General features: G+C 37.4%; 1 protein-coding gene across 1 annotated transcript; it reads left to right on the top strand.

Moving 5' to 3' along the window:
* The first annotated feature begins 1,893 nt into the window (after positions 1-1,893).
* LOC131308062 (26S proteasome non-ATPase regulatory subunit 13 homolog B) lies at positions 1,894-11,425 on the top strand. The gene is made up of 6 exons (XM_058334874.1): positions 1,894-2,310; positions 4,352-4,798; positions 5,249-5,329; positions 8,948-9,144; positions 9,251-9,350; positions 10,906-11,425. The coding sequence occupies exons 1-6, from the start codon at positions 2,161-2,163 to the stop codon at positions 11,089-11,091; spliced, it is 1,161 nt and encodes a 386-aa protein (XP_058190857.1). The 5' UTR covers positions 1,894-2,160; the 3' UTR covers positions 11,092-11,425.
* The last annotated feature ends 3,406 nt before the right edge of the window (positions 11,426-14,831 follow it).

Raw genomic sequence — 14,831 nt, 5'->3', positions numbered from 1 at the left:
TTAATTCAAAAAATATAATACTAATCTAACAAAAATTTAGAGAAAACGAACACAAGTACCAAAATAAAAAAAGACAAAAAAAGTTAGGGATCAGAATGAGGTAGTCATTACGAAAAACAAATAGGATAATTTTTCACTCTTTTTTGTTGTTGGAGGGGGATATGATAAAGTAAAAATTTGCATATACATTTCATTCAAAAAAAATTTTTTAGCAACAAAAAACAAAGAATGAGATACATTAAGTTACAAATATAATTTACGACAAAAAAAACTATACTCCCTCTGTCTCTTTTATATAGTCCAGTGTTTTATTTTGAGCTGTCCTTTAATAAGTGTCCATTTTGTAAAGTTGGTGCATTTTTCATTTTACCCCTAAAAATAGATTCAATTTTGAAAAGTTAGTGAGTAAAAGTATAATGATAATGTCGCCATAGAGGGTAAGTAAGAAAAATGGAGGTAAAAGTTGATGTGAAAAGCGTAATGAATATATTTTCTTAATAAGTTGGAGTTACGAAGCTAGATACTTAAAAGAGATGGATGGAGTAATTACTAAGATATTAGATGTACAAATAATTACACTAATTCAATCACATACAACCAAAATTTTAAAGTCTTAGGCCGTTCCGCAACGTAAAAAAAACCATTATTTTTTAAGAAGGTAATTTCAAGCTCAAAAATTATAGACTTATTGAAATATAAAAATATGCAATATGGATCTTATTTGAAAGATGTCATCGAGATCATTTATATGATGCAAAAAAAAATTAAAAAAATTATTTTTCATTTACATTATTTTTGAGTTTGAAAATGTGAAATAAAGCTGTTTATTTTTTAAAAAGGTTTCTGGAACGGGGCCTTAGTTCTTTTAATGTTAGAAACTCCAATTGAAAATTAAAATGAAAATGAGAACAAGACTTTTGTTTAGAACACCTAAATATCTAGGGGTTTGTACCCATGGTTTTTTTTTTTTTTTTCCTGTAAAACATTGAGTGCAAAAATCAATTAAAAAAAAGATGATGGTGATTTTGTTTTGTTTTTTTTTTTTTCATTCAGATTTTTAATCATGCTAAGTAAGGATGATATATCCACTTGTCCATTCAACAAAAAGAAGAAGAAGAAGGACAAGGCAATATATAGAAGAGCAAAACAAAAGGACTGTGCTTTACCTTCGCGATGAAAACTCATCATTACCCTTTTTCTTGTGCTGTCATTGGTGCAAACTGGCAAGCTAGAGAAAGACAAAACTAACAGTGTTAGCTTAAACTACCCTATTTCAGTCATTTATTAGCCTAAACTAACGGTGTTAAAATAAATTTAACTGAATGGGGAATCTTGCTAATAGTTTGTAAAGGAGGGGATGAAAGTACAATTATCAGAATCTCAGGGGAGGTCACTGTATTTATTGGAAATCTCAGGGGATGTTAGTGAAATATATCCTATAAATAAATAAATAGTGGTGTACACAGTCATCAATAAATTTGGCGTCCCTATTCGCAGCCCTCTATTTTCTCCAATACCCCGTTAAAAATTTTCAATTATACTCGACAGTTAGTTACCGAAATTGAGATATATTTTCAGCATCCAATTACCGAAATATAATATTTTTTTCAACAGTTATTTACCGAAAATGTATGTTCGGCAGTTGTTTACCGAAAATTGAACATATTTTCAACATGTAGTTACCGAAATATAATCTTGTTTTCAACCGCAATTTACTGAAATGTTATTTATGATTTTCAACAATTATTTACCGAAATGTAATAGGCTATGGGAGAAAATAAAAGGCGGTCAATAGCAGCGTCCATAAATTTTGCCTACCTACCTCGCTAAATTTACAGTATTATTTTTAAAAATTTTGTTTAAAATTCAAACTGAATCTCTCTCAAACCCCCCAACAACAATGCTGGTAAAGACTCTAAGGCAGCCAAAAAAAACCCATCAAAGTTGGAGGTCGTTTCACCTAAACCAGGGTGGCCGGGTTCAAAACTCCATCTCGTTGACGTCTGAATTCCTTTCTTTAAGCAGAAGACAAGACAGAAGATTATAGAATTTAAGAAGAGAGGTTTTTCACACAATCCCTCTCTCTCTCTCTCTCTCTCTCTCTCTCTCTGTATACTGTATCCGCCTTTGCGACTTGGGGCTCACCGCTTTGAGTCAGCCATGGCCGCTCTGCAGTACTTGGAGACCCTTCGCAATGCCCATCCAGGGCTCGACGATTGGTTCAATACCCTAGCAGATCTGTACCAGAAGAAGCTCTGGCATCAGCTCACTCTCAAGCTCGAGCAGTTCGTCTCTCTCTCCGCCTTTCAGGTCCCCCCCTCTCTCTTCGCCCCTTCCTCAATCTCAATTTTGATACTTATACATGTTCATTTATCTGCGGCTTAGACGTTATTTTGCTCTGAGTAAGTTGGGAATTACGGAATTTTAGGTATTGGTTTGTTCGAGCCTGACTGTGTACCGAAATTAGGGTTTGGAGATCTCATTAAGGTTCTTGGACTGAAAAGTTGGGTTTTTTAGGAGAGTATTGCCAGTTTTCCTGAGAATGGTTTTACCAGTTAGCTTTTGTTTCCTTGGGGATGAAAATTTTGTATTTTAGTTTTGTTGGTTATGTTTCTGTAGATGGCAAGCTGGCTTAACTGCAGAGGATTTATTTAGGTCCGTTATAAGATGTGATTTCCTTGTCTGAAACATTAATGGACAAAGAACAAAAGAGAATGTAGAGAACAAGGCTTGTGGAACTTTATATGAGATCCTATTCCTGGGGACCCATTAGCGTAGTCCAGCTGTATAACATTGGGCCAACTGTATACCCAGAGGCTTTTATTCAACTCCCGTCTGCTACACCTTGTCTTGTTCAATACCTGAGGATTGTTGGTGGCTGCTGTTATTCGGGGTTTATCCTTTATTGGTGGATCACTTTATCCAAGTGGCCTTTACTTGTTAGTGTTTGGCGCAAACAGAAACTGGACTGAGTGCCTTGAAGTTTGATTCATTGCCAGCTAATAAGAAGATAATAGATTCCCTTAACATGCACAATAAGATGTAGAAGTTTCGGTAGGACCGTAGGAGAAATAAGATGATCCTCTGAGGTTGTATAGAAAGAGTGTCCTCTTTCATGTGATGATTTGGCTTATCGTCATTTTGGTTTATTTGGAGTCAATGGCTTGAGCATTGTTATGCATTGCTGGCTATCTGAAACTTTTTTGATGTTTGTTTTTTGTTTGGGAAATAAACTCTATGTGCGGTCTTTAAGGTGGAATCTTTATTGCCTGCTACTCAAAGCTTTGTGGACATATCGGGGGGAAGTGGTGGTACAAGATAGCTCGTTATTTGTTTATTTTGAGGACTAAGGCACAACCTTGGGATTGCTCATTCTGTGCCAATCAATGGAAAGAGGGTTTAATTCAACCCCTCCCATGTATCTTTTGGTTTGTCTTCCCTTCTACGCTGTTTATTGAAACAATCCTTCCTGGGCTCCCTCTAGTTGCACCCTTTATCTCAGCCTATTTAAACGCAGTACCTCTTGCCATATGGAAAATACAATCCCATCCTGTGGTAGTATTTGTCCCCTATAATTGTTCCCCTCCTACCTGTATCGCATCTCCCCAAGTCAGTTGGGGGTTGTGGTTCTGTTGGAAATTGGGTTGATGTCCACATGTAGTTTATCTGTTAACGACCAGTATGCAATGTGGGTGTGGAATGGAAGAACTCTAGATCCAGGTTCCTCTAGTTTGGTAGTTTAGGGTTTTGGACCTTAAGTACAAGTTGGGTGGCAGATCTTGCACAATATTTAAGTAATATCTGGAAATACTGGTAGTTATCCTAATCTATTATTTGCTCATCGAGAAGGCTGCTTGTCCTTGAAGTAAAATATTTATAGTATCACTGACTTCAAAGAAGCTGGTGTAATTGTATTTGAATCACATCTTTCCCTTCTTAACAGCTGCTAGTGGGTTTCCAAGTTGGGATGGACTATGGAGCCATTTAGTGCCCACACACTGAGGATAAAAGGTAGGATTAGAAAACTGAGAGCTACCCTAACTTCAAAATCATTACTTATGTTACCGTTATCATAACATACTTTTGTGGAAGATGAGGTTTTGTCACCCTATTCATCAGTAGTCTAGTCAATTGTTTGGCTTGTAATGGCCTTTTGATAGGATCTTATTTATGACTATGACTCCTTTCCTTTTTAATTTTTTTTATACTATGATGTGAAGGTTGACATGTAGCATGGCTGCTTCTACATGTTTCCTCAATTTTTTGATTGGAAAACTCAGTTTGAAAACATCCACCGGCGATCATCTGCTCTTTATGTTCATTTGACATTTGTATATGTCATTATGTTCAGGCTGGTGATTCTCTCATACAGTTATATCATAATTTCATTGCGGACTTTGAAACCAAGATCAATCTTCTCAAACTTGCACATTTTGCCGTCATAGTCTCTCGGCAGTATCCAGAGAAAGAGGCTGCCATTAGTTTTCTCGAAGGTGTGATTGAAAAGCTTCGTGCTACAAGAGAGATGCGCATTGAGGAACCAATCCTTTACATTAAGATGCAAATAGCTATCTTCAATGTGGAGAAAGGCGACCAAAAAGAGTGCAAAAAGCTTTTAGAAGATGGGAAGACTACACTTGACAGCATGACTGACATTGATCCCTCCGTGTATGCTAGCTATTATTGGGTTTCATCACAATATCACAAGTCTCGCCAGGAATTTGCTGAATTTTACAAAAGTGCTCTGCTTTATTTGGCATACACTTCAGTGGAGTCTATATCAGAATCATTTAAGCTGGTATGGGATTATAATGTACTTTACCAAGGTCCATGACATCTTTCATTCTTAACTATACTTTTACCCTTAAGGATATCTTGGCATGGAAATGTAGTGGAAGGCTTAATTTCATGATACTATGATGTTTAACACTTGTTTAAATGCGATATGGTAAATTGTATTCTGTAGACTGTAATCTCTTGTTATTGCATGCAAAAAAGAGAGAGCTGTAAAATGCATTTGGTTCCAGAATGTGCTTTCTTCCTCTATGATGATGAAATGTGCTAAATTTGACTTGTTTGGAGATGCGTGTTAGACATTTGTTAGGAAATAAAAATCATTCAATAAAGCTTAATCGGTTGCTGCATATAACTTCTTTTGATGTTTCTCTTGGATATCATGTACATGGTTTGTTGAGCTTCCCATTGTTCCATGAGCGGTTATTGATTCTCTTTGTCCATCCTTTTCTAGGATTTGGCTTTTGATTTGTCCCTTGCTGCGTTGCTTGGAGAAAACATATACAACTTTGGGGAGTTGCTTGCTCATCCAATTGTAAGTGTGTTTCTCTTTCTTTTCCGTTAGCATCTCTTCTAGTTATTTTGCGTTTGTTTGTTCTCATTATGTGAGTGAACTGCATTGAGATTTAGGTTTGATAATCAAGTGTCCAGGCCAGCTTATGTGCACCTCAACTAATGCTGGGTGCCAATCCCATTGTCTGCTAGCAGGGGCACAATTAATGCCGGGACAGAGCCCCATATGTACTCGCCCCAAAGGACTTGATAGCACTTTAGAGGTTTTGAACCTGAGATCTTAGGAGGGAACAAATCCCCAAGTCCCAAGCATTGACCACTAGGCCAAGGGTTTGTGTTAGTAAGGCCTCGTTCTGCTTTCCTTTCTTAAAAAATAAGTACTTTGCAATTTTTCAAGCTTAAAAATAATGCGCTTACTGAAATCTGAAAATTAGATCTCGATGAGATCTTTTTAATGATGCAAAAAAATAAAAAAATTATTGTAAGTTCATTATTTTTAAGTTTGAAAATTGCAAATAAGTACTTAGTTTTTAAGAAGGGAAAGCGGGACGGGGCCTAAGAGATCTAATAAGATGGAAGCATCTAATTTACTCTACATTATGTGAAGCTTAGGTACAATAAAAAAAGAAAAGTTTGCAGAAAAATGTGGGTACAAATATGTAATCATTTGCTTTGGTTGAGTCTAGACCTTGCGTTGGTAGGGTCTTTTGCCCCTCTGAAATTTAGGTGCACATTAAAAGAAAAGCCCTACTGTTTGCACGTGTCATATGCCATTTGTGGATTATTTTTTATGTTTTGCGACGAAAAGGGTTGCTCAGATGACATGAATACACATGTTCCACCTTGAAAGCATACGCATGGGAAGAGATCAAGAGAGGCTGTGGCTGTGCATTTGCTCTGAACTATGGTTAATTTTCATGGGTTAGAGTCAATTTAAGGGATCTATGTAGCACGGACACGGATACGGATACGGATACGGACACGGACACGGGACATGGCAATTTTAAAAATATGGGGATACGGACACGGAGGGGGACACGCCACGTGTATAAATAAATAAAAAATAAATATATTTACATATATATAAAAAAAATTATGAACCATTGTATATGAATAATTTCACAAATTGTATAAAAAATTTCAAAGGAAAAATTACAGTTTAACCCAAATGTTTTGAATAATTTCATATTAACCCCCCAAAATTTAAAAAATATTACAATTTGACCCCGAGCCGTGTCCCCGCCGTGGCCCCAGCCGTGTCCCCGCCGTGTCCCCTATCAAAAAATAATAAAAATTATTGGACACGCCACGTGGCGTGTCCAATACGTGTCCCCGCCGTGTCCCCGTGTCCAATACGTGGACACGGCGCCCTTTTGGAGTGTCGGTGCTATATAGTAAGGGATTGCGTGATTTCATATTGTTTTTGTGCATTAGTAATGCAATATTCGTGGTCTACAAGGTGTATAGGAGAAAAATTGGGTGAGATACCTTGTTGAGTTTGTTTTGAAACGAGAACGACAGTATTTTTTCCCTCCTTAGAACGTCCAGGGAATTTCACCTCCTGGCAAGAGGTGGGTGAATGATTGTGTGTTTACGGGCGTTTCAAGACTGACACATGATCCAAACATAGATTTGAGTGTAGGGCCTAAGTGCTGACTTCTAATTTGAAAGTTGTGCCGCAACCTACCATGAAGGCAGTGATGATTCTTGTTTTTTCCTTGGTCGTTAAAATTTCGTGAACAATTTAAATGACGACTAGGAACCAAAATGTCCTGTTGGAAGAATGAATTGGAAAGTAAGGTAAATGAACACAACTAAACAATGTTGACCACTTATATTAATGAATACAAGTGAAATAAGAAATGTATCATAGGCTACAGACTACAACGAAAGAAAAGGCTTGCTTATCGAAGGCATTGGAAGCTAAAGCTAAGTAATTGAAGTTTTTGGAACTTGGAAATTAATTTGAAAACAGAAAAGCTTGAGTTTGGACATTGATACTGCATCTTGAGGACCGGAGCCCTAGGCTGGCCCTGAATTGTGCTATCTATAAGTGTTGTTCAATTATTTCTCCCCTGAAATTGAGCACATTTGGGCTCTGAAAAGATGATACGTCTCCTATATTATTTCTGGTGACTCAAAATATTTGTAGATGTACCACCTCTGATGGCTGCCATTTGTAGCTTTCAACAAGTATCTACCCGAAATGCTTCCTATTTTACTTCTCTGGTTCTTTTCACGCACCAACCATACTCAGCTGAAACTTGCTTCTTTGCTGCCCATGGGACAAGTGATTTGGTCTTCCAAGGAACATGTACTTTAAATCCAAGGAATATGTTAAATATTACCCGGTGATGCTTCGAGATGCCAGTGAGTGACACCTGTCACTAAAATCCTGTCTGCGCAGGCGTGCATTAAATATAGGTGTCCATTGCTGAACGGTAAGACAGGGAGGATTAAGTACATCCTTGCCATATTACAACCTGTTTCTCGGCCTTCTGATCAAATCACACTTGGATCCTCATCTCTTGACCATAAGCTTGGGCCTGCTTGCCACATGTCATTTTATCATTGTTTTTGCGAAAAAAAAGTTTTAAGTGGGTATAAACAGTATGTCCCTGGGAGTTATAAATATACCTTTAGTTTAACCATTGCCCATGTCGCTGCTGGTTCTGGACAAGTGTAACCCTGTTGTCTGCAACCTTTTGGTCAGGGACTCAGGAATAATCCTTCCTGTAAAAGGATTAAATGAGTGAACAAAAACTGACTTGGTTATGATTAGATATGCATAGAGGAATCATACTATCTGTACTTATCAGAAGAAAAAAAAAGGAATCATACTATCTGTGCTTGTACACTTGGCTCTGATATGGGGTGGAATGGTGAGCCATGATCAGATTGAGAAGGTGGCCGTGATATTGAAAGAATTGAAAGAAGGGGGTAAAGGTTTGGAAGTTTTGATGATAAATGAAAAGCGCCCCAATTCCCAAACGTTTCCAATGTTTGGTCAACCATGATAAAATGAGTGGGTTGAAGAGGGGTATCGAAAGAAGAAACTTGTCCTTTTTTTTGTTTTATTTGCGCGGGGGTGTTTAGAAGGGGGTTTGAAGTATGAGCATCCTGATATGAAATTGGCCATGTCTATTAAAACCCAGGAGGTAACAGATGCAAATCTGATACCCTGATTTGCATTGGGTGGTAGGGTTGTTTTTGGTGTTCTGTTTCAATTTTGGTTGAATTAATGGAATGAGGCGTGACTGCTTATATGGTGATACACATTTTAAATATCAATGGCGCAACAACGAACTTATTGTTTGGCAATTGCATCTTTCAGAAGAACTAGGCTATATGGGGGAACATGGTTACTGCATCTTTACGGTATCTGCGCTGATTATATGTGTTGGGTACACTGACAAAACCATTTATCTTTCATTTATGCCAACTGTGGTACTTAATTGTCTGTACACACTGTACCTGATATTCCCCTATATTTTGATGGATTTTTTTACGACATATTTGGAGTTTGATAGTCATAACGTGCAGCGGGTAGCAATTTGTTGGTTTCCCACGTTTGCCCTTTAGTAGATTCCTACTTTCTCAGAGATGATTATGACATCCTTCTATTGAACCATTGGTACAGATAAAGAGTCTTCTGGGGACAAAGGTTGAATGGCTTTATTACATTCTTGAAGCATTCAACTCTGGTGATTTAGTTCGTTATCAAGAATTGTGCCATGTGCATAGTGCTGCTCTAAATGCCCAACCTGCACTGGTGGAGAATGAACAGAAGCTATTAGAAAAGATTAACATTCTCTGCTTGATGGAAATCATCTTCAGGTATCTTATGTTAGCCAGTGTTTACTCGCTAATTTAGGTTTACGGTAGCCATTATTACTGAAATGTTTTTACATTTTACTAAATTTAACTATGTGTTTCCTGGCAGCCGACCTTCAGAAGATAGGACTATTCCACTAAGTATCATTGCTGAGCGCACAAAACTTACTGTCGAGGATGTGGAGTATCTTCTCATGAAAAGCCTTTCGGTGAGTCCCTGTTTAGACAATTTTCGATTGAAAATTTTCGGGATCACTACTATGAAACCAGCACCCTTGGCTATGTATCATATTTTTGTAGAATTGTAGTTATCTCTTATGTTTGAAGTAACCTTGTTCAGAAGTTCATTGTTAAAAGTCTAAGTTGGTTGTTAGGACATTTCAACCTCGAGAAAAGGCTATAAAAATCAGTGGGAATCAATTTTGTGCAACCACAATTGGGGACCTGTTGACTGACTTTATGGGACCAAGGGTATGTTTGGTTCGATGGAATCAAAGTTGGAATTGAATGGTCATTCCAATGGCATACTTATTCCTATGTTTGGTTCACCATTAAATGATGGAATGATCATTCTAAATGAAATCACTATTCACCTTAGTAAAAGAATCACTATTCCTTTTCTTGCCACACCAACATTATTAGTGCCACTCCAAGATTCACTATTGCCACACCAAAATTTACTATTGCCACTCTAAAATTTACTATCCATCCAAAAATTACTAATGCCACACCATTCCATTGCAGATGAGAATGATTGTTCCTTAGCACAACCAAACTTGGGAATGAGAATGGATATTCCAATCTCATTTCATCAAATTCCATTACAACCTCAATTCCATTCCATCGAACCAAACGTACCCTAAGAGAATAGTGCGTAACTGGATATTGGAAGGAACTTACTGGTTAGAATGAGAGCTATAGTTAAAGGAGAAAGACGAGTGCCGACTTTTTGGGCACTTACAAAAAGTTTTATTTGGTAAGATAGTTCAGTTGTCATTTTGTTCTAGTGATTTAAACCTTTCAACTACCCTGCAACCCCCTTTCTTGTTTTCTTCCTTCTGTGCATCTCCGGGTATCCAAGCTGCACTGCTCCTTCCCTCTTCTGTGTTTGTGTGTGCCCTTGCTTGCGTATACAGATTTTATGGATAATAGCAGGGTGACTCTAAAGCTCATGAAGACTCACTGTGTGATGCTTTAAAATGTTGGGATGAAGTATCATTATTTGTAGCACACCTGAAGCAATCAAGGCTAGGCGTAAGAATGTTTGATTGACATTGATTATGTATGATTGCCAATGGAATGGAGATAGGAGACGCTTTTACTAGGCACAAAAATGCAAACAATTAGTACTTGGTTTTCTAGACAAGTGCTGCTTATGTGTTGAGATGTCCATGCTTGTCAAAACTATGGTTCACCGTGAAATCCCTACCCCTGCAGCCCCCCGCCCTTCTCCCTTTTCTCTCAATATAATAGTAGTCATTTCCAATGCCTCACGGGGATTACTTATTGTTCTGAAAAGATCTGTTATTGTTCCTACCCTCCACATAGTTCAGTTGCCGTTAAAAAAAAAAAAAAAGCCATTAAGAAAATAGTTAAGTTGTTAGGATGTGACAGATTCTTTAATCTTCACTGTCAACTGTGTTTTTTTCTGTTTTGCTGCTCTTGTTGCATTTTGTCCTTCCAACTTATTTACATGTTAGTACTGTAACTCTTGAAATGCTATGGAGATTTTCCTTTTTAAATAGTGGGTGAGTCCTATTGCAGGTTCATCTTATCGAGGGGATAATTGATCAAGTTGAGGGGACTGTCCATGTTTCCTGGGTGCAACCAAGAGTTTTAGGTATTTCTCAGATCACATCTTTGCGTGACCGGCTGGACAACTGGGTTAACAAAGTTCACACTGCTTTGGTATCTGTGGAGGCGGAAACTCCTGATCTAGTTGCATCTTAATCCTTGATTTTGGACTAAACTTCCTTTATGTGCTTCTTTACAATCTTTTCACTGCCCAAAAGAACCGTCAAACTGTCACCCCTGCAAGGAAGATTGTTACTGGCTTGGGCCATCTTTGTATGCTTCTTTTGGAATTGCTTTTTAATGGTTTCTTGCATTAATTTTTTTTGTGAAGGAGCAGCTTCTTGTACTTTCGCAGTTATGTTGTCCTAGTTTGGGGGCATTTTTTTTTAGAGACAATGTCAGTCAATTGACAAAACTGGTGTTTGGCTCCCTTAATGGTAGGGGTGTAAACGGTTCGGTTGGTCTTGTTTAGGCATTTTCTTAAATCAAACCGAACATTATGGTTTTGACATTTAACAAATCAAACCTAATATTAATTGTTCGGTTTGGTTTGGTTTGGCCGGTTTATTCCGGTTTTCGATTTGTTACTCTAGTCTCTAGAAACTTAATATTATACGTATAACTGAGTACCTCTTGTCTCTAGAAACCAAACCAAATCAAACCACTGGTTTGGCTAAAAATCAAACAGAACCAAAAAGACTACCGGTCTGGTTTCTGTTTTCGGTCTGGTTTACTTGGTTTTTCCTTCACCCCTACTTAATGGTTAATCGGTCCTTTTATAAGGAAATCTTTGCGAGTTAAATATAACCTTCGATTTGGTGGATAAATTTGTTTTGCATTTCTATGTCGTGACATACCTCAATCATAATGAAGAAGCCCAAATTTGAAGAGATTACGTATATGAATTCGTGTTTTGTTGCTACTTGCTTCCCATGTTACCTCACCAGGTTTTCTTGGCAACAACTATATCTGGGGTTAGCTGCAGTATGTCTCAAGTTAGCAAAAACTGGTGCCATATTTGCCACCAAATGAATGTCTCCCACTTTGTAATTTGACTAGATAATAAAGTTAATGTTCTATGGTAAACTGCGGGCTGATTATTGAAAAAAGGAAAATGGTGAACTGTGGACTTGGGGAGGATGTTGTGCATCAAACGCGGTACAAAGTGTAGTGTCACGAAATTACATTGTCTTGATATTTTTCCATGAGGGGTTTCCATTCATGTTGGGATTAAAGACGACTAAAGTATGCGCTCATACTCACCAACACACAAACTGTTAGAATCTTAGATGGTAGGAATCACAGAAAAACAAACAAGAGAAATAGAGAAAGAGAAAGAGAACACATATATATACGAGGTTTGACAACTTGCCTACTCCTCGGGACCCACACTAGTTCTCTAGAATCAATGGAGGAAACTTCATCGCTCGGCTGAGCCTATCTCAAGTGAAGTAGCTTGTTGACTTTGCCATCAGAGGCATTCTGGCCAAAACCCCATCATCTGGCTTGCATTTGATATATACTAGTTTCTTGCTTTTTCTGGTAGAAATATAAACTTCGACAGGGAGACTACCCAGCCGCATTCAGTGTTAGTATTAGCATTAATCCTGTAACTAAGTAGAGGCACATAAATCAGCCCCCTATAGTTTCTCCCAGCCTTTTCCTCGTGGTGGGTAATGGTTACCCTTAACTCAGGTTCTTTTTTGTATTTTTTTACTACATTGTAGTTTAAAATGCTAAGTGAGAAGTCATAGACCTCGGGAACTTGACACCAAGTCAGTTCAAACACACATTGAATTTGATTTTACCTTCTTTTTTTTTTTGTTAATTTGGCAATATCTGTACTTTGGCTTTTAATCCCCTCCTCTTATGGGTTTATGTTGCTTTTATTTTGTTTTGAACGGCAAAAAAATTTTCATTAATATTTGAAATAGATGCAAAGACCAATAGGAACAAGGAGAATGAAATCAAATTTCTAACAAAGCTAAGAAAAATCCTATGCCCAATCCGAGACCCAAATCTTCAATTGGCAAGATACCAAACGAGGAAACCCAAAGGGTTGTGCCCACACCTAATTTTGCTTTTATTTTTATATTGTACAGCCAGATAACTTCAGTTGGCTCGAAGACAGACCGGATGTTATGATTTTTTTCAATCGCAAACTAATATATTTTGCATAACTTTTTTAGATCCTAATTTATAATAGTCTGAATTACAATGTCCACAGACCTCTATGGTCTCTTGTCCGTACCTGAATACATGGTATTTCTGAGATTTGACTGTCTAATACTCTTTTTAAAGCTATTTGCTCATCGATTGCTGCTCTTACTACTTGCAAAGTACTCTATTGATTGGAGAATCTTGATGACGCTCGACAAAAGTTAAGTCTTCAGCAGTTGATTAATGAAGTGCCAAATGAATACCGACCCAACTGCTGTAAACCCAACAAGAAAAGTGAGATGGGTGTTTGGAGCTTTAGAGCCAGCACCGCCTTAGAGTATGTAAATACATGGTATTTCTAAGATTTGGCTGTCCAATGAAAGTATCATGCACCAAATTAACTTTTCTGACATCAATACTCTTTTTAAAGCTGTTTGCTCGTCGATTGCTGCCCTTACAACCTACAAAGTACTCTATCGATTGGAGAATCCTGATGCTGCTCGACAAGAATTAAGCCTTCAGCAGTTGATTAACAAAGTGTCAAATGAATACTGACCAAAATGCCGTAAACCCAACAAAAAAAGTGAGACGGGTGTTTGGAGCCAGCACCGCCTTAGAGTATGTAAAAACTCATGGTGTTTGCCAAAGGAACGACCTTTGTTTATTGTATCGTAAAAAAAAAAAACAAAAAAAGCTCCGCAAAATGTTGTTGGGGTGCTTAGTTAAACTTGGAAGGAAATTGGACAAGATAAGTAGGATTTGTAAGAAAGGAGGGGTGATTGGTGCAATAAGCACAAAGGAGTTCAAGGCTTTTTAGACTTGATTTTCATTATATAGGAAAGAGTACATTCAAGCTCTATTTATAGAGCAATCCACCGACCTTCCAATCTCTAGAAATGTTTAGTTTTACCTATGTTCTTAAATACAAAAATCTTTCTCGTGTCATTCTTACTTCTACACACTTAAATTTTTTTTTGGCTTAGATATTTTAACACTTATTCTACATTATTCTAGAAGATTACACATTATTTGTCTAACACTCCTTAATTTGTAATCTTCATGATCTCTTGAAATTGAATTTTTTTCTAATGCTCTTGATTTGGTCATGATGATGTCTGCTAGCTACTCCTTGGTATCGATGAATTCGAGCTAAATTTCTCATTTTTGCACAAAGTCTTTGATAAATTGATGTCGAAACTCAATATGCTTTGTCCTTTCATGAAAAATTGTATTTTGCTCACTGCTATGGCTGACATACTGTCGAAGTAGATGATTTGTCGGGTCTTCCTCTTTATGCTCCATGTCTGGAGTGTAAATGAACTCTCCTCCACGATCTGTCCGCAATATCTTTATTTCCCTTCCACTTTGCCTTTCTACCATGGCTTTAAATTGAAGAAGCATAGAGAAGGTTCTGTTTTTTGGTTAAGAAAATAAAGCCACACCATCTGAGTATAATCGTCAACAAAGAGAAGAAAGTATCTCTTCTTTTTACCAAGAGATGGTGTTCAGGTAGGGCGACAACTCTAAAGGAGCTTTAGCCCTCCAAGAGAATTTTGGAAATGGGAGTCTTGCATTTTTCCGTATATGCACCACTCACAAACTTCATAATTTTTGAAATGTTTGGTAGCCCTTTCACCATATTTTTCTTTTTCAGCAATCTCATACCCTTATAATTTAAGTGGCCATATCTAAGATGCCACAAATATGAGTCATCAATATCTTCTCCCTTGGGTGCA

The sequence above is a fragment of the Rhododendron vialii genome, chromosome 11a, assembly GCF_030253575.1.
Source record: "Rhododendron vialii isolate Sample 1 chromosome 11a, ASM3025357v1".
In the NCBI taxonomy this organism is placed as follows: domain Eukaryota; kingdom Viridiplantae; phylum Streptophyta; class Magnoliopsida; order Ericales; family Ericaceae; genus Rhododendron; species Rhododendron vialii.
The sequence above is the reverse complement of the archived record's forward strand: the minus strand, read 5'-3'. Positions and strand labels throughout refer to the sequence as shown.